The sequence below is a fragment of the Stegastes partitus genome, unplaced genomic scaffold (assembly GCF_000690725.1).
Source record: "Stegastes partitus isolate 25-593 unplaced genomic scaffold, Stegastes_partitus-1.0.2 Scaffold292, whole genome shotgun sequence".
Taxonomy (NCBI): Eukaryota; Metazoa; Chordata; class Actinopteri; family Pomacentridae; genus Stegastes; species Stegastes partitus.
Window position 1 is genome coordinate 441,705 of NW_007578023.1, and position 26,780 is coordinate 468,484.

At 41.2% G+C, this 26,780-nt stretch overlaps 2 protein-coding genes across 2 annotated transcripts in view; both read left to right on the top strand.

The window, feature by feature from the left end:
- Nucleotides 1-8,770: 8,770 nt before the first annotated feature.
- Nucleotides 8,771-11,978, top strand: tbxtb (T-box transcription factor Tb). The gene is made up of 8 exons (XM_008282988.1): nucleotides 8,771-8,976; nucleotides 9,118-9,382; nucleotides 9,538-9,672; nucleotides 9,890-9,951; nucleotides 10,038-10,099; nucleotides 10,224-10,400; nucleotides 10,729-10,861; nucleotides 11,705-11,978. Exons 1-8 carry the CDS (start codon nucleotides 8,771-8,773, stop codon nucleotides 11,976-11,978), a joined length of 1,314 nt encoding a protein of 437 aa, XP_008281210.1.
- A 6,818-nt stretch (nucleotides 11,979-18,796) lies between these two features.
- pde10a (phosphodiesterase 10A) overlaps nucleotides 18,797-26,780 on the top strand; it is a 58,719-nt gene continuing 50,735 nt past the window's right edge. Inside the window, exon 1 of the mRNA XM_008282989.1 lies at nucleotides 18,797-18,965. Within this exon, the coding sequence (XP_008281211.1) occupies nucleotides 18,797-18,965 (169 nt within the window). The remainder of the gene's footprint in view (nucleotides 18,966-26,780) is intronic.

Here is a 26,780-nt window from a genome sequence, read left to right on the forward strand (position 1 = left end):
CTGCTTTGTGTCTATTTATATGTTTATTATTAGCTGCTGTGATTTATTGGACAGTTGATGCAGTAATTTGCTATCTCTGTGGCCATCTGGTCATGCTCTCCTCAACATGTTGAATTTCACAAGTATGCATTACAGGTCTGCAAAATTAGATTGACCAGAACATATCATGTCTATTACTGACCTCAATGAGTGGAAAATGTACATAAGACAGGGCTGGTCTGGTTAACTTTCATTTTGCAGGATCCTGTTAAAATGAAAAAAGGTACTTGTTGGAGTTTTTAATAACGAAGCTTCTGCAATGTCACCTGCCAACATGTCAGCACTAATACTGTATGTTGCACATATGAGTGGTTCACATCGTCGTTCCTCCACCTGCGTCCTCTGCAGCTTCAGGAGGGTTTGTACAGATCTGTTACCTGCTGCACTGTCCTGTGAGTAAACGCTGCCTTGCTCAGGAGTCCTATCTGGAGCCAGTTTGCACCCAGCAGACAAAGTGTGTTGTCACCCCAGTGTGCAGTGTTATCGGGTGTGAGCTGCACCACACTATGGCCTCGTCTTGAGAAGTAGCACACCATTAGGAATATATTAGCGACACAACATTTACTGTGCAGGTCACACATCAGAGTGGCAAGTTAACCAGGCGTTGTTGAGAGACGTTTTTACACGTTTGTAAAAGGGGTGACACAGTTTTCCTTTGGAATAAAGTATGGTGTCCTGTAGATGACCGCTTGACCTGTAATATTAAATGGACTCATTTCTGATGTGTGTGTGTGTGTGTGCGTGTGTGTGTGTAGATCATTCAAGCAAGGGTCTGGTTCAGTGGAGAGTTCGACGGAGCAGCTCTTCGATGGAAGCCAGGAGGAGGATGAAACTGAGCAAATGTTTCTCAAGGTTAGTGTGAAAACCGCAGGGCCAGTAATCCCACTTAACAAGGGCAGTGAGAGGCAAACACACCTGCAACTGCCTCCTCAAACCAACATGCAGACATCTACACTGATAGAACACACTGAACAGTGAAGTGTGTTACTCATATATTTTTAACAATATACTATATATCCAGTAATAACTTTCCCTTAGGCTCCTCAGTTTTTTCTCCCACCAAGTATATGTAACAAGATAAAATCAGAATAAGAAGAAGATAGGCTGTATTTGAAACCACTACATAATAATGGTTGTTGTAGGGATAAAATGGTCGTTATTTTAATGATGATAGCAAAAACCCCAAAATGCAGCATCATGATACCACTTTAGATATCTATGAATAAGCAAAAACATGCCGCTAACTTACTCAAATCTTTTCCGGGCAGCATTTCGCAGCTCACTGAAGAGAGCTTTGTTGGAGGTTTTTGCTGAAGGTTCCATTTCTTGAAACAAAAACAAATTCAACATTATATTTAAGTTATGTATGCTGTGTTGTTTTCTACTGACAGCTTGCTTTGGTTAACGTTGCCGTCTTTGTGATCATAAGCGCTGGCTTAGGAGGCTCAACTTAAGAATGAAGTCTCACCACTATTATGAATTATTCTGCTTACTCAAGGTCTACTTAGAAAAACATGTGATAAGTGGTTCTTACATTTATATTTCTACGTATTCACCAATGACACAGAGTTGTTGCCATCTGTCATTTACTCAGTTGTTGAGAAAGTTTCAGCACGTTGCATTGTGGGACACAGTGGACAATGTAGGCTGGTCTGAAGATACTGAAGATTTTAGTTAAATTTTTCAGTGTGACATCGGAGTATTTTTGATGCCCTGCAGTGTGCAAAAATAATTGCAGGGGTTTTTTTTTGTTGTTGTTTTTTTTTTACATACTTACGTACTTCTAGTAGGCAGTTTTGAATATTGCCAAATGTTTGCTCCTTTGTAAAGAGTTCAGTGAGAAGACTGATGTAATATTCATATCTGAGACTAACAGCAGCAGTTGGTTAGCTTAGCATAAAGTGTAAACCTCCAACACTCACTAACTAAAACGTTAATGTTGTCTGTTTCCATCTATCCATCCATCCATCCATCCATCCATTTTCTTCCGCTTATCTGGGGTCAGGTCGCGGAGGCAGCAGGCAGAGCAGGTCATTCCAGGTTTCCCTCCCCCCGGCAACGCTTTCCAGCTCTTCCTGGGGAATCCCGAGGTGTTACTAGGCCAGCCGAGCGATATAATCCATCTAGTGGGTTCTGGATCTGGCCCGGGGTCTCCTCCGAGGTGGACGTGTTCAGAAGACCTCCAGAGGAAGCCTCCCCGGAGGCATCCGAATCAGATGTCCATACCACCTCAACTGGCTCCTTTCAATGCGAAGGAGCAGCGGCTCTACTCCGAGCTCCCTCCGGATGTCCGAGCTCATCACCCTATCTCTAAGGCTGAGCCCAGCCACCCTGCGGAGGAAGCTCATTTTGGCTGCTTGTATTCGTGACTTCATTCTTTCGGTCACAACCCAAAGCTCGTGACCATAGGAGAGGGTGGGACGTAGATGGACTGGTAAATCGAGAGCTTCACCTTGTGGCTCAGCTCTCTCTTCACCACGACGGTCTGGTGCAGCGCCTGCATTACTGCCGCCACCTGTCCACCTCATGCTCCATTTTCCCATCACTCGTGAACAAGATCACGAGATACTTAAACTCCCTCGCTTGAGGAAGCAACCTTGAGATCCTGTCCATGAAGACCACAAACAGGATTGGGGACAAGGGGCAGCCCTGGCGGAATCCAACACCCACTGGGAACGTGTCTGACTTATTGGCAAGAATGCCAACACAGCTCACAATTTGGTTGTACAGGGACCGAATGGCTCATAGCAGCAAGCCTGGTACCCCATACTCCCTCAGTACCCCCACAGAGTCCCTCGGGGAACACGGTCATAGGCCTTCTCCAGATGCACAAAGCTCATGTGGACTAGCAGGTCGAATTCCCATGCCCCCCTCACCAGCTCCGCAAGGGCAAAGAGCTGGTCCACTTTTCCACGACCAGGATGAACGTGTTTACCTGGTTTAGGAGTTCCTTAAAGTGCTCCCTCCACTACTCGACAAGATTCCCAGTCTGGGTCAGCAGTTCTCCTCCCCAGCTGTACACAGCCTGGGCGAATCTCTAAATGAAAACACAGTTTTCTTTTTATACATTTTTAAACACACAATATGTATCATATTATTTTAGCTCTAGAGGTGCTAATAGAAGGATAATTGTTCTCCCATATTTCTGGTTATTATGCTAAGCTAACTGTCTTCTGGCTGCTTCATATTTAATGCACCTACATCTCACAAAGGGGGCTGCGAGGTGGAGCGGTGGTTGGCATCGTTGCCTCGCAACAAGAAGGTCATCAGTTTGCGTCCCGGTGAGGACACCCGGGATCTTTCTGCGTGGAGTTTGCATATGTTCTCCCCGTGCAGTGTGGGTTCTCTCCAGGTTCTCTGGCTTCCTCCACAAGGTCCCAAAGCATGTTGAGGTTAATTGGTGATTCTAAATTGTCCGTAGGTGTGAATGTGAGTGTGCTTGGTTGTCTGTCTCTAAGTGTAGCCCTGCGATAGACTGGCGACCTGTCCAGGGTGTCCCCTGCCTTCACCCTAAGTCGGCTGGGATAGGCTCCAGCCCCCCGCGACCCTAGTGAGGATGAAGCAGTGTATAGATAATGGATGGATGGATCTCTGTAAATTAGTGTTTATTTCCAAAGATATAAAAGTGTTCTTTTAAATTTTAAGGTAACAAATAGTAGATTTAGGTGTACCCTATAGCCCAAAGAGAAAGCCAAGACTTAAATATATTTTTTAAAGGTAGGAAAAAAAAAGAATAGTACATCATAGAGCATTGTTTTAAATATTTTCAGTGATACCAGAGATCAGGCTGCTAAAGACACTCAGGAAAGTGAGAACACTGGAGAGAGGTTATGCTCAGGTGTGGAGATGAGCATATATGAGCAAGCATGCAGGACTCATTTTTTCTCTCACCTCCGTGTCAAAATGGTCCTAAGCAAACAGAGGACGAGCCTGGCTGAAGGGAGAGCTGGGGAAGGCAAACAGTGACTGGTCAAAGCCAGCAGGCATGCAGGAGCGTTCCTCACCGCAGCTCCGGACTGAAATATTCAGATCTCCTGCTGCAGGACAGACCTGTCACCGCTACTGACATCCTCAAGGTGTCAATCCAAGCTTAGAGCGAGGCCCCTGAAGTACCAGTGTGTAGGAACATATTTTACTCCATGAGCTTGTTATATATTTGTAATAAGTATTGTTGCCTTTCATGAATTATAGTGTATTTGGTGAGGTTACAGATCTCTAAGGAGAAGTTTATTTGACCTGAGGCAGGAAGCCAATAATTAGTGTAGTTCTCTCTGATTTCCTCCCTATTGTGTACTCTATGGTATCACTATGGTAATTGTAAGGTGATATTTAGTTTTCTGTTTAATCAAATTACAATACACAGCTGTGTTTTTCACTTAGCTAAAGCCCTATATTTTTGTGATAGGTTCATGAGAACAATTTCACTGATAAAAGCAAGGTTTTTAGCCCACTTATTTAAAATTATACAAAGTTTATACAATTTATATCAAAGTTTATTTTTTTCTTTTAGGCATTTTTATTTTCTTTTTGGCCAGGAACTGAACCAGGAACTCACTGCTAGAAGGAATTTGCACCCATGTGGCATGTGTCCTGACCACATAGTTATGGCGTCACCCCAGTTTACATGTCTTTATATGGCTGCATTAGATACCGCAGTTTGTTTTTCACAATTTGAAAGCCATGCAACCTCCATACATTTCTTTTCTTTTTCTTTTTTTTTAACTAATCTTTTTAAATTGGGAATACAATAGTGGACAGATAAGATATGTTTACCCCTTATTCTCCCTTCTTAATAGTAAAATAACTCCATGTATTTCTATACAAAACTGATTTTGTAGAAACGTATTTGTTCTATGTAATAGATCAGATACCCCTTTTCCACCAAGAAGAACCATTTGCTAGCTCTGTGCTGGTGCTAGAGCCAGTGCTTAGATGGTTGCAGCCTGGCACCTCCTAAGAACCGGTTGCTTTTCCATCAGCAAGGAGCCAAGTTAGAGCCACGCCATACGTCACTGCATACGTAGCCGTTTACTAAAGAACGCTCCCGCCACACAGAAGTCCACACAGGACTCCAAACTAACTTTTTTACCGGTGTGACCAACTTTTTCATTTGTTTGACCTTCTCACATTGTCACAGGCAAAACATTTGACTTGCTGAACATAGCAGGCTGTGGCAGTTGCTGTTGGTGGCCGCGGTGCTCAGACTGGTGTGCGACCAAAAATGATCTCAAAAAGAGTAAAGTAGGGCATTCTAATGTTAGATTTGTCCAAGAAGAAGCCAAGTGATTTTTTTTCCCATGCGGTCTTTTCTATGAGCAGAATAAACAGGTGCGCTTCGTTTTTCACGAGAAGACCGCATTTCTCAGCGTACATACCGCAGTACGCCGTGGTTATAAAAGTACTGTTTGCTGCTGGTGAGACACAATTGTACTGGCTTTCAGCACGCAACAGTTTGTGCAAAACTTCCATGTGTCCCTGCACTCATTCCAGTACATCAGTAATCGGACCAGGGATGTCCTGGCAAAAAACCACACAAATCACCGCTTATGTGTACCATTCATCGGTCACGATAACCCCGCCCCCAGCCCCTGATGTACTTGGTGCTTAGCTCTGGCCCAGCAAAGAGTTGGTGCTTGCTGAGCACCAGTTTTGAGAGCCTGGAGCCGGTGCTTAGGCGATGGAAACACAAAGAACTGGTGCTAAGTCAGGCACTAGCACGGAACTAGCACTGGAACCGGTTTGGTGGAAAAGGGGTAACAGTGAACATACTGTAGACCCACCTGTCAGTGGTCATTTGTGGTTGAATAGAAAAGGTGATTTTAAAAAAGGAAATCTTCAGCATCTAAAGTAACATCATAACTTTAAAAAACTTGTGTGTTTTAAAGTTGATTGTCTCACTCAATTGGATCAAATGGAAACCAGTGGTGAAATTCGAAAGAACCAAATATAAAAATCCACAGTCAGCACCATTAAAGTGGTTTGTAGTAAATGAGTTTAAACACTATTCAGGTTTTTGAACCTTTAAAAAACCTCAAAGCTGAGTCAATACAAGCTCTGGGTGTTCTCAAAACTTTATTTGAGTTGCACTTGCATTTTATCCTTTGAGGATGGGGGATCTATAGCACCATATAGATCAATAATGTTAATTCCCAGCGCTGCAGACTAACATCAGGAAGTGGCCTGGTGTGACAGTTAGCGCTGGGTGGGACATTGGAGGAGAGGAGGTAGGCGCCAATTGGGACACTAGGACTGTGGGAAATGACACTGGTTATAACACCTCCGACTTTTACGCCACGATCACCTCAGCTCATATTCAAGGAGAGCTCTCTTTTCAATCTACAAAATGGTTGATCGACTGGGAAATGATAAATAAATGTAATGTGTGCCACCCACAGATGGAAGCCCCCACATTTGCAGTCCTGCAGCCAAACTTCATGAGGAGCTTCCAGAGCAAGATGCCTGATTTGGTAGGTTCATATGTAGCAGGTAGGCTCCAGCCCCTCCGCGACCCTAGCGAGGATTAAGCGGTGTATAGATAATGGATGGATGGATATGTAGCAGGTCAGAACAACAGAGAGAAATGCTCATGTTCAGCACTTTCTCTTAAACCAGATAATCCCCAAGGTTCCTGAGAAGAGCAGGAAAGCAGAGATTTACGTGAGACAGCTGAGGCGAATGTATGAGCTGTCTTTAGGCAACATGGCCTTCACCCAGAGGTCAGTAATACCAAACGGAAACATAAAGGATATAATGCACTGATCACTTAAGCTTTTTCTGGAGTTTTTTAGGAACGTTCAGAACTAATAAAGAGACAGAAGATGAGAAGCGTGTTGAAGAAGTCTTTCAACTGCTCTTTAAACTGAGTTGGAGTTTGTTTTTCTCTGCCTGCTGTGAACTCTGGTCCAGACTGCTGGACAGAGAGACAGACTCACTGTGCTGGCAGCAGGAACGAGGCGTCCAAGATTTGGTTAGTAACACAAACCAGCCACAACACAACACCACAGAGCTCTACGGAAGCTAACACGTAGCTGTCACACACACACAATCTGCTTTTAACGTTTTCTATTTTTTTGGGAGCCACCATAGCAACAGCATGACCAGCATGCAGTGGCTGTTTGTGAGAATGACACCGCTGCACTACACGGATGTAAATCACTGCATATGTTTTATTTGCTCAGTTGTCAGTGACGGCGTTTTTTCCTTTCCCGTTCTTTCACAGGTCCTTCCAGTCATTGACTCCAAACAAGGGAAGAGGAGCCAAGCCAGCCAGCCACGTCTCTGCTCTCTGAAACAACCAAGAAGTGTCCAAAATCACCAACCGCTATGTCCTCAACACCTGAGCAGAATGACGTCACACAGGCAAATATGCAAAACTTTTTTTCTTTTTTGTCTGAGGAAGAATGATTGTCACTTTGGCATTGTGCATGTGTGGGTGTTTTCTTGGCAGCCATGGATGTTTGGAGCCTCTGGATCGGGACACAGCAGTGAACTGTCGTACAACACCTGATCCGTTATCCATTGAAGATGTGTGTCAGCAAAAGCATGTAGAGGTACAAGTGTCTCTCAGAGTGGATTTTCCTTTTTTTTTCATTATTTTATTTGTTTTTTTGTAAATAATGTATTTCTGTTCTCTCTTTAGATAATTGACTGTGGGTTTAAACTATGGAGAAACTATACAGAAAACACAGATCACTGAAAATGTCACCATCATAACATCTCTTCATGAAGAATATGTGCTGTTTTTTAGTCTGTTATGTGTAATGTACAATTTAGAGACTTTTTCATGTCTTTAATTTTGAAAACATGCTCATTGTCATACATTAAACTATGTGCTTTGTCCACATTACACTAGTGAACTGTATTATAGTCTTATAATAATATTGCACAACAATTTAATATCAAGTGTTGGTACTGTTTTGTTTTTTTTAAATATTTGTGTAAGTTTGCTGAAATTAAAAAAATATGTGATATTGTTATTTTTAAACTGCAATTAGAGTTGATGAGAGGTGATGAATATTTAAAGCGAGTAGCTTGTTTTATTAAGTGAAACCTGTGTGTAATAAATGTATTAAGTGGTTCTTGCATTTGAGTGCATTTTAAAATCTGTTTGATTATTTATGAAGTCACTCATTTATTAATTAATCCATTAATGCTATAGATGAAGTTCTTGTTTTTCCACCTGACTGGCACAGTGTGAACCCACTAACACACCACTGTTAAGATGTAATTCAAATGTGAACAGGTTTATTAAGTTAGAAAAACGTAGCAGTTACACAAAAAAAAATCTCAGGAAAGAGGTTGAAGAAATAAGATTAAAATCTGAACTAATGTCTGACCTTTGCCAGACTGCAGAGCAGCCATGGTCAGCCTACAGTGTCTTGGTTTCTGCAGGTGTGGCTTTGATCTAAGTGTCAATATTTACAGGTTGATGTAATAAAGACGGTTAAACTGCTTTATTCAAAACGCTGTCATCCTGTGGGCCTCAGTGATATGGCCGCTCCCAGCCAATCTGTGACAAGCCCGCAAAGATCAAAGAGGAGACGAGCCAACCATCTCTGCTCCAAACACCCATCCAGAGATGGAGCTTCTCTTCAGCCTATATATTTAGGAGCTGTAAAAAGTGTGTCTGTGTGAATGCACAAGAAGAAGAGGAAAGAGATTCTGGAGCAGCTTAAGGTTCTTCAATAATCCCTGTGATTACAACTATCCAGCCCTGGAGCTGTTGGACAGGATGGCGACAGGCGCTGGCGAGTGTCCCAGCAAGGCCGTCCAGTACCGGGTGGATCATCTCCTCAGCGCCGTGGAGAGCGAGCTGCAGGCCGGCAGCGAGAAGGGAGACCCCACGGAGAGGGAGCTCAAGGTGTCTTTGGATGAGAACGAGCTGTGGCAAAAGTTTAAGGATCTTACAAATGAAATGATTGTTACAAAGAATGGCAGGTGAGCTTTAATGCGCAAAACAGTGTGACATAGATAGATAGATAGATAGATAGATAGATAGATAGATAGATAGATAGATAGATAGATAGATGGCTTAAAGTTTTAATTAAATATAACACCTAATATCATGTTTTTCTCAAGGCGCATGTTTCCAGTGCTGAAAGTCAATGTGTCTGGACTGGACCCGAACGCAATGTATTCTTTTTTGCTGGACTTCTCATCTGCGGACAACCACAGGTGGAAATATGTGAACGGGGAGTGGGTGCCTGGTGGCAAACCTGAGCCTCAGACTCCCAGCTGTGTGTACATCCATCCAGACTCTCCGAACTTCGGTGCGCACTGGATGAAAGCTCCCGTCTCCTTTAGTAAAGTCAAACTCACTAATAAACTCAACGGAGGAGGTCAGGTAAGTTTGTTTCTCATGGTAGTTTCTATAGTTTTCACCCTTTTTCTGTTCTCGTTTCTAAAGTCCATTGTTTAATTTCAAATTACATACTCTTTGAAATCATGATTTCGGTTTATGAGATTGTCATCTTTTTGTTTTTTTTTTTTCTTCTTCAGATAATGTTAAATTCCTTACACAAGTACGAACCACGGATCCATATAGTTCGTGTCGGAGGCCCGCGCAGGATGATCACCAGCCACTCATTCCCAGAGACACAGTTCATTGCAGTGACAGCATACCAAAACGAAGAGGTTGGCAATACGAAGTTTGTTTATTTATTTTCGTTGTAAAAAAAAACAAACAACTTAATAGCTCCTATCAATAACATCAATGTCATTAAAAAAAAAAAAAGTTTTGTGTATGCGCGTAAAATACATGCGTAATTTACGCACGGCATTTACGCACGCTGTGGTTCGTTCTCTGAAGGTTTATTGATGACTTTTTATGTGTTACATTTTTGGATTTTAGATAACTGCACTGAAAATAAAGTACAATCCTTTTGCCAAGGCCTTTCTGGATGCAAAAGAGAGGTAAGAACACATGCAAAGAACATTTGCATTAACGAGTTAGTTCAACAAGTTGTGTAGTACAAAGAAAACAATCTGTCTTCTTGCAGGAGTGATACCAAAGACTTAAGAGAAGATGCCAATGAAAACCAACAATCTGGTTACTCTCAATGTAAGTTTATAGTATAAGTATATACCACACTGATTCATTTTTAATTTGTACTTTTTCATCTCAAACTGATGAGTTTGTGTTCCTCATCTGGTCCCATCTTGTCTTTTCTCCTTTGTGGAGCCAGTAGGTAGCTGGTTTATTCCAGGCACAGGCTCCCTCTGCCCTCCTGCCAGTCCTCACAGCCAGTTTGGGAGTCCCATCTCCCTCTCCCCGTCCCACGGCTGCGAGCGCTACTCCACCCTGAGGAACCACCGATCTGCCCCCTACGCCAGCCCATACGGCCACAGAACCAACTCACCCAGTGAGTGCCTCCCCTCCTCCCTTTACCTTCATACATCCAAGAATCACACCACTTCCTCCCCCGACTATTAACAAGAAACTCAAACAAATGTTGCTGCGCCGGGAATGTTTTGCATTCCTCTGGCTTTTGTGTGAGTGGAGCCACAGAGCTGTAAATGGTCGGGCTTCAGACAAGGAATGTATAAGATTCACCCCTTTAACTGTCATACGGATATCAGGGCGACAAGTCCTGATATGTGCTTAGAATACAACAAGTTAAGTGGCATAACTTGATTTCTGACTGATATATCTGAAACCACTAACCCCAAGTGTCTCTGTTTGCATTGCAGCCGGTTACTCTGATAACTCTTCACCTTGTCTGTCGATGCTCTCGAGCCATGACAACTGGTCCGGTCTTCAGATGCCAACACACTCGAGCATGATGCCCATGACCCACAACTCCACCTCTGGTACCAACTCCAGGTTCGTGTTGTTTTTCTTAGTTTATTTTTTATTAAATCTACTGAGAAACATTAGAAGACTGAGAAAGACAAAACAACAAAATTAAACAGAAATAAATGATTGAGATGATTTTAAATCTCAGAAGCAAGTATTCATCTCTCCACAAACATATTCAACTTGTTTTCTGATCAGTAAACAGAGACAGGGCAAATGAACAAATGGCAAGGCGGTACAAATTGTGGTGGAATAGCAAATTACACATACAAATAAGACAAACATGCAACAGATAAACTTAATAACACTGGTGAAAAAAGAAGTACAAATATATGAAGCAAAAGATCGTGCAAAACTTGACTTTAAATCAGATGTTTGTGGAGGAATACTTAGTTTCATTTATGTCTTGATTTTGAGCAGAGTTGAATTGAAAGCAATCCATTTCTGCTTAAAGATGAGGGATGTTAGGTTCATCTTTCAGGTTGCATAAAAAAGACTTTCACAATTCCAACAGCTGAAGCTTTAAAAAAAAAAAAAAGCTTAGATTAACTGTATCTCTGAGGTTGCAGAAGTGTAACATATTGCTTTGACATTGTTCCAGAATGTCATAGTTTCCCCTTAAAGGCTGTTAAACACAAAATCTTGAAAAACAAACAGATATGTTGCATATTTTCTCTGAATTGGCCTCATAATTAAGTGTGGCTTTAGATCTTGTCTTCTTCACTACATTTTCTATAAAGATTGACTTAACATTCTCACATATATTGAACAAATTCAACACAAGTAAAAACTATATACTTTATGGATGCCATGTTTGAACTTTTGCAAGAAAAGGTGAGTGAGCATTTTTCTGCCCATCTGTCTGTACAGTCAGTACACCAGCCTTTGGTCAGTGAGTAACTCGCCCCTGACTCCAGTGTCCCAGAATGGAGGGATAAACAGCTGCCTGAGCTCCCAGTTCCTCCGAGGGTCCGGCAGCCACTATCCCAGCCTGTCTCACTCAGTCACAGTGCCCTCCTCTGGCTCTCCCATGTATGACAGCGGCGCAGCCACAGAAGTGCATGACACGGCTGCTCAGTACGACGTCTCACCACACGGTCGACTGCCTTCAGCCTGGACGCCCGTCACACCTCCGTCCCTTTGATGGAAATACGTCAGGGAGCTAAAAGAAAGAGACACCACCAAACTCTGTCTGCAGGATGCTCCATCTGATGTGACTGGAAAGAAGAACTAACTCCAAAATAAACTGCTTTATTTGGTCCCAAATGAAATTCCACAGACCAAATATTCTGTTTTTAGTTGTGGTCAGTTTGGATTGAATCAGGATGTTCACATTCCAAGACTTTTCCATGGTTTACCTGGAGCTAATGAGATGCAGCAAAGGCTTACATTTAGCCTATATATGACTTAAAAAGCAAAATAACTAGTTTTCCCCTTTGGTTTATTTTTTTCTCAAATTCATCTGATGATTCTGTTCAAAATAGCAGAAAAAAACCCCCATCATATTGTTTGTGAACCAACATCTATTTTAATCTGCTTATATTAAGCACAACTCCATTATCTTCACAGCAGTTATCAAAAAGATGTACAACTGAAAAATGTTGATGATTTCCAGAAATGTTCATTATTTAAATGAGAAAAAACAATCATGGTTTATGTGCTGTAAATAGATAACTGAAGCTTTTTGTACCAGTGTCACCTGTTGAGATTGTATGTTCCAGAATGTTTTAAACAGAAAATGAAAATGGGGATCAAATGGCAAAATTCTGCTATGCAGATGATACACAACTTTGCATGTCATAAAAAAAAAACAAACAAACAAACAAACAAAAAAAACGTCTCTCATATATCTTGAACTTTGATGTGATTTGTACATTGCAGACTACACTGCTCTTTGTTCAGGTTCAAGTCACTCTCTTTAGTCACAGCACGCTTTTCATTTATTATGTAGTGGAGGAACAAAGACACACTGATTCAACAAGAAATTTCACAGAAGCACAACATGTAATTTCATTCAGTGATAAATCAGATGCAAGCAGGTTTCATCCTTTCAAATGTGACAATGGACTGTCCTCCAGTGGGGATTTTTTTAAAACTATTGAGTAGTTTACATTTCCGCAGACCTCCAGCATTCATTTAAATCATGACAAGCCCTCAGCAACACAAGAGACAGTTAGATTTTAGAGTTTTTTGCTTCCTTGGAAGCTAAAACATTACATTGGGTCTGTTGTGTGTCTTTATTTTTTTTCTTAAATATAAGTGATCACTGCTTTTTTATGTTTTTCTTTTTTTTTAGTTAACAAACCTAAATTTAAAATGTGTATCCCAAGATAAGTCAAGTCCTCCTGTAGAGGAGCAGAGAAGGAACATTTTGCACACATGGGTGAGGAATTACATCTGTGTACATCTGAAGGAAGGTTCTGACTGGTGAGGTTGTGTAAGACCGAGTATGGACGTCAGAGTGAGAAACGACACTCAACTTTATCCCTAACACTCTGTTTCCATTCACATCCCTCTGGGCTGCTTCCTTCGTCACACATGATCATCTCCTGTGTCTGGAAAATTGTGAGGGTTGCCATTATGAACGGAGTGGCCAATGGCATACTCAGTTTAACCTCTTGAAGCTTGATCTGCTCTATGAAACATGTTTTTCAATCTTTTGATAACACACACACACACACACACACAGAGAGAGAGAGACAGACAACACACATAACACAGTAGTTTAATAATTTTTAAAAAATTAAAACATTTCCACAGTTGTACAATGCATCAAATGAAATACTGGAGATATTTCTTAGATACACAATCTTACAAATAGTGATTGTAGATACAATAAAGTTCATAAAATATATTGCTTGAAGCTGTTTGCTAATGGCAGATAAGATTTAGAATTTCATTTGCAAAACAATTGCCCATTTATCAAATGCACAAAACAGTGTTCTCTTTTATCCCCCTTTCAGTTTGTACAAAGCTTGTCGAAGTGTCCAAACGTGTTTTGTTAATTAGGTTAGAAAACCGTATGAAGTCATGTCAGTGCAAGCATAAAAATGACCTCAGGGCATACTGCAGTAGGATTTTTGTGGTTGACTTGTGTTCTAGAACTGAAAGCTTTGACACAGATTTCAGGGTTTTGTAAATAAAAATGGATTCTCAACAATATTCAGTTACATCATTTATAATCTAAAAAATTCCAACTCCAACAAATTTCTTTTCCCTTCTCCTGCAAACTGTGCAAGCTGGATTTTCAGCATGTTGGATCTGGTCACCACATTGTGACATCACACCAGAAGCCTCCATAAATTAAAACGGAGAGGTTAGAAGTTGACCTACTGTTTCGCAGGCAATGCTTCCTCACAGGCTTCCCTCTCTACAACTGAACCAAACCACTGCTCCCTTCCTTGTCTTTATCACCCTTAAACTATAATGAAACATAGCTATATGCGAAATGGGGACTGCACACAGCTCTGGACAGGAGGTGTGTGAAGTACCTCACCTAGTCTGAGTAACATCTGATCAAAATGTCATCTACACTTCTTTTTGAGTTCAAAAAAACATATAAATATTCTTCATTTTCTGATAACAGTCAGGGCTCCACCACTGCCTCCATCAGGCTTCTGCTTCACCAGCACCCCCTTCTGAATCAGTAACCGTATTAATGGATATGCTCAGTGAACCAGAGCGAGATTAAGCATGTATTACTACTAATATAATGAACTTGATTTTAAAATATGCATAAACTGATTACATACACACGAAACACTAAACAAAATAAACTGCTGTGTTGTCACAGAAATGTCGTCATGCAGAAGATGTTCACGTATCACTCTGTAGTGTTGTTGATGTTGGACTTTATTTGACCTCAAGTGACTCAGCTGTGCAGTGAGAGATGATCAGGAACAACAGGATTGCAGAGAAATGATTGATGAATTGTTTTCAGGTAATCTGGCTCCAACTATCTGGCAACATGCTATGGGTCAGTGTGTGTCCCTTCTATGTAAAGATTTAGTTTGCTGACACTGAAACCATCCAGATCGCTGTCATATTCATATTTAAACTGCCGGATGCCGCGTTTTGCTATAAAAGTTTGCGGTAGTTTGGATTCACATATTGGGTTCTAAGCAGAAGTCAGAAAACAGGATCCCCAGCTGTCCAACTGACGTCTCAGCAGATGTGAGATAAAGAAAGGAAGTAATTAACTATCGTCTTTTCTGATTGTGCATATATTTCCTTAACTTTTGCAGTTTTCCTGGTGTTTTGCCGCTAAACAAATGTTGGTAGCTGAGCTGGACGTGATTGAGTTAAAGATTCTATTCATTGATAATTATGAAGAATAAAGGCATCAGAGAAACAGCTGAGGGACAAAGTAAGAGAGGCGACATTGACTGGGTTTGGACATGTGTGCAGGGGAAATGTTGGGTATATTGCTAGAGGGATGCTGATGATTGAGCTGCCAGAGGACATGCAGGTAGTTGGCCTGACAAAGCCTGACAAAGCAGAGGACAAGAAAAAATGGAAACAGATGATCCGTTGAGTTCCCCTCATGGGAGCAGCCTGAATAAAAAAGGACATAGATACACTTTCAAAAAATATTTTATCTTAAACTAAATGCATCAACCAAGCAGCAACCACTGGTGTTGAAAAATGGAGCTGATGCAATTCCTCAAATGACCACTTGAGGCTGGATCCAAAAGTCCGTCGGTCCTCATAGACCTCCATGTTAAAATGTCCAAATTTACAGCAGAAATAAACATGCTTACAGTCTGGTCCAAGAAACGCATTTGGTCTCTGTAGCTTATTTCCCAATTCATGACAGCTGTATGGGGGTGGTTGCTTTCAAAACTCACCTTTATGACATTTTGTTAAGGTTTGAAGTTGTGCGTAATCAAATGTGTGGCCTCTTTGAGAAACAGGTGGCTGATATCATAGGCCAGTCTGTGGCTCAGAGTTGTTTGCATGACTGACCTCAGGTCCACTCTCACAGCCACTTCTTTGCTCATTTCAGGATTAGCCAGGAGGATTCAGAAACTCTCAACATAGCGTTGGGCAGAGCAAGCACACTGAGCTTTAAAAGCTCCTCATGAAACCTAAGAGCAATGTCACAGATGGTTTGTACATTTTTTTATACAGTTTATGGTATCAACATCTCTTCAAAAGAAAAAAACTTAACCTTCAGTTTCCTGAAGTAACACCACTTTTGAAACCACACAATAATTGTGATTTTTCACTGGATTGCTGTGGCTGAGGCGTTAGTCCAAGTTCTTTTTGTCTTTTAAAATGTTATGAAAAAAATGACAAATCTGTTTATGTTTCAGCCCAAACCTTGGCCTTTTTTTTTTTTTTCAAGATTTCATTCATTTTCAGTTGTGCGACAAGGGATTTCTGTTTTGGTGGCATTATGACCTGTGTCTCTTCTGTTTTAAATCTCTCAGTTTGTATTTGTACTTCTCAGTCTGTATTTTTTTATTTTTTTACTGCAAACTTTCAACAGCAGCAGAACACAGTCACCTAAAGAGAAAATTCAGCAACACTAACATCTGCACAGACGATAGTGTTTGAATATTAAGGCATGAGTCACACAAAGTGCAGAGCAATTGATAGAGCTGAGAAAGTGTTAAAAAATGGCATTATGACTGAAGTGAAGCGAGGCCAGCCAAGAGGCACAAGAGCCCATTCAGCCTACAAGATCAAGGTCAGTGTATAAGGACATCATGACATCCTCCGCCTTGTACAGGCAGACTGACAGGAAGGAACAGACATCTAATCTGCTAAATCAAATACACAACTGACTGATTCACTCATGTCTTGAAGCATCTCAGTGTCAACCCGTCTCAGCAACTGAAACGGTCCCAGTCTATAGTTTACCGTGCGTGCTGCTGTTTTTGTCTATAGAGATATTTAGCAGAATATGAATACATATCAGGATTGAAAAGTCCACTCTGACAAGGTGGATTACTGGTACATATTATAACTATTTTCTTCATTTTTGTGCAGATTCATGTCTATAAACATGATTTTATCTTCCTGGCGCCGGTTCTTTCTTTCTTTCTTTCTTTCTGCTGTTACCAATACAATAGAAAATCCAAAGGGAAAAAGCATCATCATCATCAGATTGTGGCTTGATACACAATCACTCAGTCTTTGCTCTAAGGGCAATTTATGTGTCTCATGTGCTTTTCTTATTCTAAGGAATAATATTTTAAGCAAGAAAAAGATAATGGGATGTCTATCAAAAAAAAATTAAAATAAAAAAAAAATCTCAAAAGCCACGAAGGCAGGGTATTTCTCTAAGCCTAATAATCCCATTATGATCGCAATGAAAAAAAGAAAAAAAAGCTCTCTGTCAAAGCAGGGAGCATTGACGCAAGCATGTCTTGACGTCAGTAGCTGCAGTGGATGAGGGATGGGAGGGGGGAGCTGGAGAGGGAGAGAAAAGGCGTGTTTACCTCCAGAAAATACCACGAAATACCAGCGTCAGTGGCATGAATGCAATACTTTGCAAAGAAACTAGCTTTCTGAAATTGAAAAGTATTTATCCTCACATGCAACTGTGCACAATTTATTTTGTTTTTTTTTCTCTGTGAAACAGTATAGGTGTTGCACTGGAAATCTAAACCAGATGTAGTAAATGGAATATGATCCTCTGACCCGGGAGTGTTCATAAATAAATCAGCATATGAGGGAATGAAGACAGGCGCAGATGGGGGGGTTTGCTCAACTGGTGTCAGGCACCCATCTGTGACTTTCCTCAAAGGAAAATGAATGTGTGAAAGTGGTCACTGAAGCAGTTTTATCCAATTGAATGTCCTTAAAAGAAAAAAAAAATCCATCGTTCTTTGTCGCTGCAGAAAGAGGTTTTGTCTTTTATTCTCTGGCATTCAGAGCTGATTCGACCCGAGGGGAAAACCACCATCAAGCAATTTGTAAAAAGCCAGACCGGTGGCGTCATTGCCTCCTCTATAGTACGCGCAATACCACGACTCTCCCCGCTGCATTTATCCACTGCTTATTCTCAAGTTGCTCTGAGGCTCCCGCCACACTCAAGTGAAAGCAAACCTGCTCGTCCAAAGACTGGTTCCTCATAACACAATGCGTGTTTGTTCGATTTATGTTACTCTGGCACTTGGATTAGGAGTTCTTGCGCAAGACGTGTCACAGACAAATAGGGTGTTTTGTACTCGTCGCTGGACTGACGGTGTTGTAAAAGAGAAGGTACTGTACCGCGCACTCCCCCCACGCCACTTCTGTAGTACACTGTCTCCAATTTTACGCTTTGGAGGAATCCTCCCCTTCTTAACAGATGTTGCCGGAGAGCATTTTCTGCCCGCAACTTAGTGTGCAGCTCAAATGTTGCCAGAAGGACACATGTTTCGGAGTACTTTAGCGGGCAGACTACGTCCAGATAATCTCCGTTTACATTGGCCTTTACTCTTCAAGATACCCAAGAGTTCCCGTTGTGTCGGCTGTGCGTCATCCATGCCTGATTAGACTTGTAGTCTGACGTCGCCGGGCTCTATTCAAGCCAAACACCTCATACAATGTTGAAAATCTGAAATGATTTTTTAAAAACGCATCCGGAGTGACGACAACCACTTCTTTTATTTTTTTTCCACAAAGACGCAGATCAACAAGTTGCCTTCAGTGCGTAATTTCCATCCGAGCGGGGTTCACGCGTAATCCGCGACACACGTGATCGACAAATCACTTCAGCTGCAAATATTTCTCATTTGTCAGGAGAAATAAGCTTCGGACTGTCCGCAGGAGACGCATCTCGTCCGATTACGGTGAGAATCACGAGCTGACCGGCTCCATGCCTCGCTGCGCCTCCAGATGCTCGGCTGGCCACCACATGGTAACTTTGCGCACACAGCACGCTGGAAAGGGCACATACAGAGAAGGGATCTGAATGAATGGGACTGAGATTTATTCGTATTTCTCTTCTCGCCTCCCCCAGACTGTTGTATGTGTTTTGTACCCTGCCGGTTGAAAGTGTCTCACGTTATCAGCAGATATCAATCCAGCGGTGGCTCGATCAATCACTCGAACAGGGAGCAGCAAATGTCGAAGAAACGGAAAAGTCCTGACGATCAGGGCTTTGAGGAATCTCCGCCTGCAGGAAGCAGCGACCAAGGTAAGAGTCATGGTCACAGATGACAGTGTGAAAGTTGAACTGTTGCCAGAGTGCAGGTATGTGACATCCTCGGGGATTGTTTGGTGGATTCCTTTATGTGGCATATTTCTATGTTGCAAAGTCAGAGGCACCGAGACTTGGCCATGCTCTCAGGATGCACTGCCTCTACGGATCCATAGAGTACTAAAGCTGTACAGTGACATGGCCATGTTGCCATGCAATGATGTCCCCGCTGAAAGAAGTGTTTTTCATCCCTAGGAAACAATGTATGCTGCTGCAGATTACTTTTTTATAATCTCCTATCAGTCTGGCAGAGTCACATTTGTGTGGCATTAGGTTCAGATACAGGATGGACTTTGATTTTCAGCTACAGAATGAAGTATTGGAAACTGTGGCATTAGAGGCTGACTGAGCACAGCCTGGTTGGTAGTATGGCTGTAATCACTCAGGCAGAGAGAAACCTGTTGATTCAGAGACATAAAAAGATTAATGATGGACCATATTGTTATTTCCACTTCAGCTATTAAGGCGGAATTGTTTTCACTGACATGCATCGTGTGAGTTGTGTTGGGTTGTCGTAGTTGTAGACCCTGGTCTGCACAGAGAAAAATAAAAGTACTAACTTGGGGATATCGTCTTGCTTCTCCTCGTGGTTGTTTTCTGTCACTTCATAGTCAGTCTGCGTCTCTCTGTTGTAATTTAATCATCTTTCATCGTCTTCACTTCAGGCGATTTTAGGACTGGAGTCTCTATGAAGCAAGTTCAGCCGAGACTAACTTTCTGTGAGACACCTGGCTTGAATGAGCCTAACAGTGGTCACGAACAATCTGTATCTCAAAGCTGGTGTCATCTGCCTCTAGTGACTCTGTTTTCCTGTCCCGCGACAAACATAGTTACGTCATAGAGGAGGAGTTGCTAATTATATCAGCAGCATCATCAGAACATGAAAGAAGTACTTAATTTCATCGGACATTCCTGCAGGGCAATTTGGTTATGGCAGTAAAAGATGACCATTTTCAATAGTCATCTTTTTAAAAAATATTTAAGATATATAAGAAATATAAGATTGTATCATGTTATTCTGGTCTTCAGCGATGGAATTAAAGCATAAAATATAAAAGCATCTGCTGTCAGCAGTTTTGCATAGAATGAAAGGAGCACCGAGCCATTACAGTGTGTCTATAAATGCTACTATTAGATTTAGTGTTGTGAACTATCAGAAGCTTTGTTTTCTCATGGAAAAACTCAAATTCTGTTATCCAGTTGTTTAGTAGTGGAGTTTTTGGGCAGGTTTTTGACCTAATATTTTTAAGCTAATCTTCTCTGGCGGATGTGAGCTGTTCAGTGTGAGATAGCAAAGAGAGCTACCCCGGTTAAAAACGAGTCAGCTTTGTGAAAGTGGAATACCTAGGTTAAGCCCAAAGACAGCTGTCTCGCTTTTTGGTCCACCAGACTAGCAAACCAACTACTTATCATCCTCTGGCTCTAGCCCAGAGTGGTTCGTTTTCATTATTTCAATCCCTACACACAGTTACATTGTCTTGATTTTTTTTCTATTGCCTTAAAGTGGCTTAGATATAACTCTGCACTATTGGATTCCTTACAATGTGCAGACCTACGAAGTCCCTGCCACTCTCTCAACTTATCATTCCCCTTCTTGCTGCAGCTCAAGCACACCAGCTCACCTACAACTGCTCAAACACTGTAAAACTACTCACTCTGTATAATGGCAAGTAGTGATATTGTTGTAATTCAACCGAACCTCTGCCGTGACGTTTGACTGATTGTTTCTCATGATGTGTCTTCTAGCAAACAAAAAACACCACATGGACATGTTAACAGTAAAAATAAAAATTTAAAAAAATAAATAAAAAAAATATTTTCACCAGAGAAGGGTCTTTAAACTTAACTGCAGACATAAAACTTCCTAACTCTAACAAACTGTGCTCTTACAGGTCAGGTCCCTTTGACATTAAACACCATGTGGCATGTGGAAGTCCGAATCCAGTCATGGTTATGATCACTGGGACATGTTCTGTGATCAGCGGATGGTTAAGGAAGGCCAGTATAAACAAAAATCAGCCCTCTGTTCGAGAATGTTATGGTTTTCTTTCCTCAAAGCGCCTGTGATCTCATGTAACTTGCATCAGTCTGATAGCACTCACTCTGAGTTTGCATATTAATGATTTATATGGCCGAAGCGAGTGCGGCTGTCTTTGGTTTCTACTGCATCCCCGGTTTTGTGTGCTTGAAAACGTTGGTTCCGCTCATCCTTCAGTTCGAAATTCAAGCATTCCTCCTTTTCAAGAGGCAGCTTTTGAAACACCTCGATCGGCAATGCGGCTGCTATTATGCTGGCAAACACATGACAGGAGTTGTAAGTTCAAGGCCAAGAACAGCATCACCTTCAAGCGGAGAGTCGTGCCTGCTCGCATGAATGGTGCTGTAGCAATGGAAATGGCTTGCACGAGGACTAGAGCTCCCTTTGCACTATATTATTCAAGTTGAAAATTCATGATCAGATAATCACAAAGCTGCATTTATCAGGATGAGATTTGGAAAATACTCATCAATAACTGAAGCATATATAGCAAAGTAATTTCATAACTGCTTGTTATTTCAGTTTTTGAAGACTAATTACATTCATCTGAAACTGAATTGACTAATTTTGGGACACAACACCTTCAAATACAACTCTTAAAAGAATCAACCCAACCAAATTACAAAAAATGTATAAAGTATGTTCTGAAATTACATCTTGTGATGTTATCAGCAACATGCCTGTTCAGAAACAGTGTCTAATGTAGGGTGGACAACGGTTTTCATGACTTCATTTCTTGGAAACAACAGAAAGCAGTTCCAGTCAAACCTGTTTGCAGTGACGTTTGTGAATTATCGCTGGAGTGGTATTGTGACACTGAGAGCACCACAAACAACATTTCATTTACTTTCCATGGTTTTAATCCTAACTGTAGCGTACTGACTCTTTGTCACATCCCAGTAAGCCCACAGATGTCGTGCAGGACTCCTTGGGCTTGCAGATATGTTTATCTGCAATGAAGATGTGACCTGTTTACATTGCAGTCTTTGGCTCCGCATCTTTTTGGGCCCACGCCCAAATGAGAGTTTCCCTTAGCTAACACGGACGGAGAGCCGGGCACTTCCTTCCCCAACTGTGCCTGGCATCTGTGACTACTTAGGGGGTACACACCCACTGAACCCCTCCCACTCAAGATTTTGCCATCCTGAATGAGGTTTGGTACACTCCGGTACACTGATACAGGCATAATGATAAAGCAAATGTGGATTTTAAACCTAATTTAAATAAATTTAAGTTCTGTTTTTTTTTTTTTTTTTGTCAATACTGATAAGAGAGGAACCAGATAATATACTGTAGCCACTTATAAGATGGATGTGGTTCTAAAATGCACTCAGTCAGCTAAATGTTTATATTAGAATTAAATGAAAGTTTTAGGAAACATTCATTAGCTCAAACTGATTGTTCGCTATTGACAAAAACAAAGCCGGTTTGTGCATCTTGAGCAGGACCTGAAAACTGGCTCGAGTCACCGCGGTGCTGTTACTGACGCTGCTCCATTCACTGTGAGTACTCCAGCTCGTATTTTCTCATGGAGATCATTTTTGTTCGCTCAGATATCCACGGTGAGGCCAGGAGAGGAGGTGTAGAAATGGGGGCATTGAGATTCATATCAAGGCCACAAAGCGTTTTTTGTCTTGCCTCTTGGTGTGCAGCCTGGACCTGTCAATTACAGGGCCACTCCTGGGTGCCCACTTCAGCTCTCCACCCACCAACCACCACCACCACTACCACAGCTGGTTAACAAGCCTTCAGCCGTGTGAATGACCAGCTCTTCTAGTTATAGGTTGATAAATGAATATAATAAAGACTGTCTGCAGAATATGAACTGGGTATTTTGCTTCAATGCATGCTAATATACTGTAAATATGGCAGAATAGGAATAAAACCATCCTACAAACAAGACTTTGAAGAGATAACAAATATTTTCAACTACAAGGCTAATTTAATACAACAGTGCTGGGTGCAGTGGGGCAGCCCATAAGCGCAACGCTGATGTAATATGATGGTGTAAAGTTTAGCAAAAAGTCGCATACATCGAGCACACACACAACATAGGTATTTTTTGTTGGGTTGTTGCTAACGTAATGAATGCAAGTGCTTATCTTTTAGCTCTGTTTTGGTCTCCACCACCTCCTCTTAAAAACCCGTCTTTTCTATGCCAGCTTGTCACTAACTTTTTTGGTTTGCTGAGGAAACAGCCCACTGCCATTAAGATCTAATCTAATGAGAGCAGAGAGAATTAGCCAAAAAAAAGTTTCAGTGCTGTAAAATAGAGAAAAAAAAGGGGAAAAAAGTTCTGACAATTTTACTTATAGGTTGTTGTTTTTTTTTTTTACAAAGGAAGTTTATCTTGTTGAAGGCAGGATAATATTTGCAACGTGTTATCTTTGTATTCCTGCATCACAGTCATTAGAGCAAATGGCTGCCATATATCCTCTCCACTGTAACAATGATGGCGCTCCCACCTCATTAACAATACGTCATGCATTACAAAATGGCCTCCGCTCACGGGAACAAAAAGGCCCTGTTCCTATGAGACAGGAGATCAGCACGGTCAAGGCCAGTCAGAGTTTCTCTTTCATTTTGAATTCAGACTGCTGAGAGAATTGTTCCAGATCTCCTGGATTGGTTTGTCCACATAGATTAAACTGAGGCTGCTCATCAGCGTCATACACTGGGATGGCTTTCCAGCAGCGCACCATGTGTGTCTCTTTAGCTTGGCTTTGTGCCCACGATGCTGAAAGACTGTGGAAGTGCAGCGGAGGCTCGCAGGGCCGTGTGCCACCGCTGTGACGCCATGGAGCACTTAGTGTGTAAACCGCATTGAGCCTCACACACATGCACACGTCTTTATGAATATTGTTATCCATGTTCTTCTCTTAGGACTTAAGTTGTGCAGCAGCTCACAGCTTCAGAGGGCTGCAGCTGCAGACAGTTTGGAACAAGATCAACTTGTACAAGAATACCACTTTGTGGTCTTAATGTGTACTGCAGGTCACAATAGTGAACAAAAGGTTTGCACAAGATACCACGTTTTTTTTTCCTTTCATGTTTGTCAACCTTTTGCAGCTATGCATCTTTTATTAGCTTTCTCTAGTTTTGACCTTTACCCTCTCCTTAACTTGAAGGTAGCTGGTAGATGCTTCCATCAGCATCCTCAGACAGACAAACACTAGGTGGGGCTAAAGTATAAACATGAAACGCAGGGAGCGGCATCAGACAAATTCACCATTAAACCGACAAGCAGCGACTCAGAATCAAGATATTTCTTGTATTATTATTCATATTATTACTTGTGGATTTGGTAATGTCTTCTGAAAAGTTCCTTAAAATTACAGATTTATATATGCACCTTTAATTTCAAAGGAGGTTTTAAGGATCATAGTGTTCGTGAACTAGCAAAAGACAGAAAAAAATAATGTTCCAACGTTATACTGAGCTTACTAGATTTCATTGTAACTGCAGTGTTAACATCTTATCATTACATTTTTTTTCTACACAACATTAAATTTAAAATTGGAAAATTAAACAAAACTATATCACAGCCCCTTAAATGTTGAGTATTGTACCATTTCAGATTGATCATTCAGAATAAAGTAATAGAGAGACGAGGAGTGTGTGGATGTGTGTGTGTGTGTGTGTAAGCGTGTTCAGTTCATGAATGGACTATATCCGTGTGTTATCAGTAAACAGACAGACCTGACGTCTGGCTGCTTGGCCATCTTGGCCTGATGTCTGCTGTGCAGTGAGATCGACAGGCCTGTATGTCAGCACCCATATTTCTCACCTATGATTCATACTTACTTTGTTTGGTTTTCTGATGAGGGATGCAGGCAGCCAGCTACCGCTCATCCCCCCTCCGAGCCGCTGCCTAAATTTTCTTTCTTCTTTTTTTTAAGAGTGACTTTTTTTTCTGCTTGTACAAATTATCATACACATTTCATCGACTCTGCTTTATTGTTTGTACCATTTACTGTATTTTTAAAAAACCATTTTGTTAACACTGAATAGCAGTGAAGGGAAATATAAGCTGCAAATTGATTGTGTTTTATTCTTTTATATACATATATATGTGTGCCACCTAGATTTTTGTTAAATTATTTATTCATACTTGCCCAATTTCTTGTGTAAGTAGGATTGAAAATTTCTCTTCTTTGTTCTTCTGACATAAAGGCACATCAGGCAAGTTTTGGGTAAAATCAAACAGTAGCACAAAACAATCAAATATGACAAAACATATATAATATGTGTAATATCGTGCATTTTATTTGATAAGTGCTGTAAACTGTGTTGTAGCGTCTAAGATCATTTTCTCGGTGCGTCTATGTGTAATGCTTGCACAAGGAGCAGAGTCAAACAGTCAGTCGGTAGCGCCTCACTGTACACACACACACCATCACAAGAACACACACTGACAGGCTGTGTGACATCACTCAGCTGTAAGTAATGATCCAACTGTGTGTTTGTTTGTTAAAAGGCCTCTTTTTGACCAGAACATTGTTAGCATGTCAGCGTATGTATATGTGTTCCACAAGCCGAGCGGCAGCACCGTATAGCACTGAGGGAGGGTGTTTGCCTTTTGTAAAGCTGCATGTATGTGTGTGTCCATGTGTGGTACAGAGCAGAGTGATGGTTTGATGGTGAGCCGATGAGGTCATGGCTCATGTCTCCTGCTTGCGTCATCACCTTTAGGATGTGACTCTTGCCAGCAGTGCTGCAGCTGCTGCTCTGGCTGTTGTAACAGGGTCAGACACACAAAAAGCCAAAATGTAAATCATGTTAAACTCCACTATTGATGGAAAAACAAACAAACAAAAAAAACCCTTTGGTAGAAAACATCTACATCTAGCTTGTGGGTTTGTTTTTTTTTTTTGCACATGTGCACGCTCAACATGTGATCCCACGCCCGTCGCCATGTGTGCATCTGAGGAAGCACATTTGACCTCCTGTTTCGCCTGCAGTTTTACAAGATTGCACAGTGAAGCGTTTTACATGGCCAGGTGACGTCAGCAAAGCTAATGAGCACCGTTTGTTTTGTTTAGTTCTGTATTTTAAAATTTTATTTCAAATTTTATTTTCCTTCCCCTCCCCCGACAGACCTCTGACCACATGCTCATCATCATAATCATCCTCCAGAATTACGGATGTGATAATCTAGGTCAGAAGTGGTGCCAACAGAAACACTGCCCGCTAATCTAAATAACCAGGATTTGCATGTGAGAGAGATGCACGAGTGTGTGTGTGTGTGTGTGTAAATGTGTGAGTTTCTTTGTAAATGTGTTTTATATGAATTTTGTTTGTATATTTCATTTATAATATGGAAGTTTTTTTTTTTTTTTTTTTTAAATCAGTGGCACCTTTTTGTAAGAAAATCAATGTAGATTTTTGAAAAATCCCAAATCAATCAATTTACATGTAAGCACATCTCACTACCAATCCACTATTTATTAATCACATAGCATGAATATGATCTATAGTATAATTCTAGATCCTTTCCTGTATCAGCAGCTTTGATACTGACACAAGAAAACACATTTGCTCCTGGAAGAGCTATCAGGCTTTATGTTGCATTTGCTGATGTCCAACAGCTTGATGCCACATAAAGCATAATAAAGAATAACATACAGAAAAAAAACGTTGCTTTGTAAGGAAATGTCAAAATCTGCTGTCTTTTTTTTTTTTTTTTTTTTTGCACATGTGCACGCTCAACATGT

Excerpts from the sequence above, each read along its gene's own strand:
- tbxtb (XM_008282988.1), top strand. The coding sequence starts at position 8,771 with ATGGCGACAGGCGCTGGCGAGTGTCCCAGCAAGGCCGTCCAGTACCGG. Across the intron at positions 9,952-10,037 it reads TTTCTGGATGCAAAAGAGAG|GAGTGATACCAAAGACTTAA; the intron begins GTAAGAACACAT and ends GTCTTCTTGCAG. Across the intron at positions 10,401-10,728 it reads CCACAGAACCAACTCACCCA|CCGGTTACTCTGATAACTCT; the intron begins GTGAGTGCCTCC and ends TTTGCATTGCAG.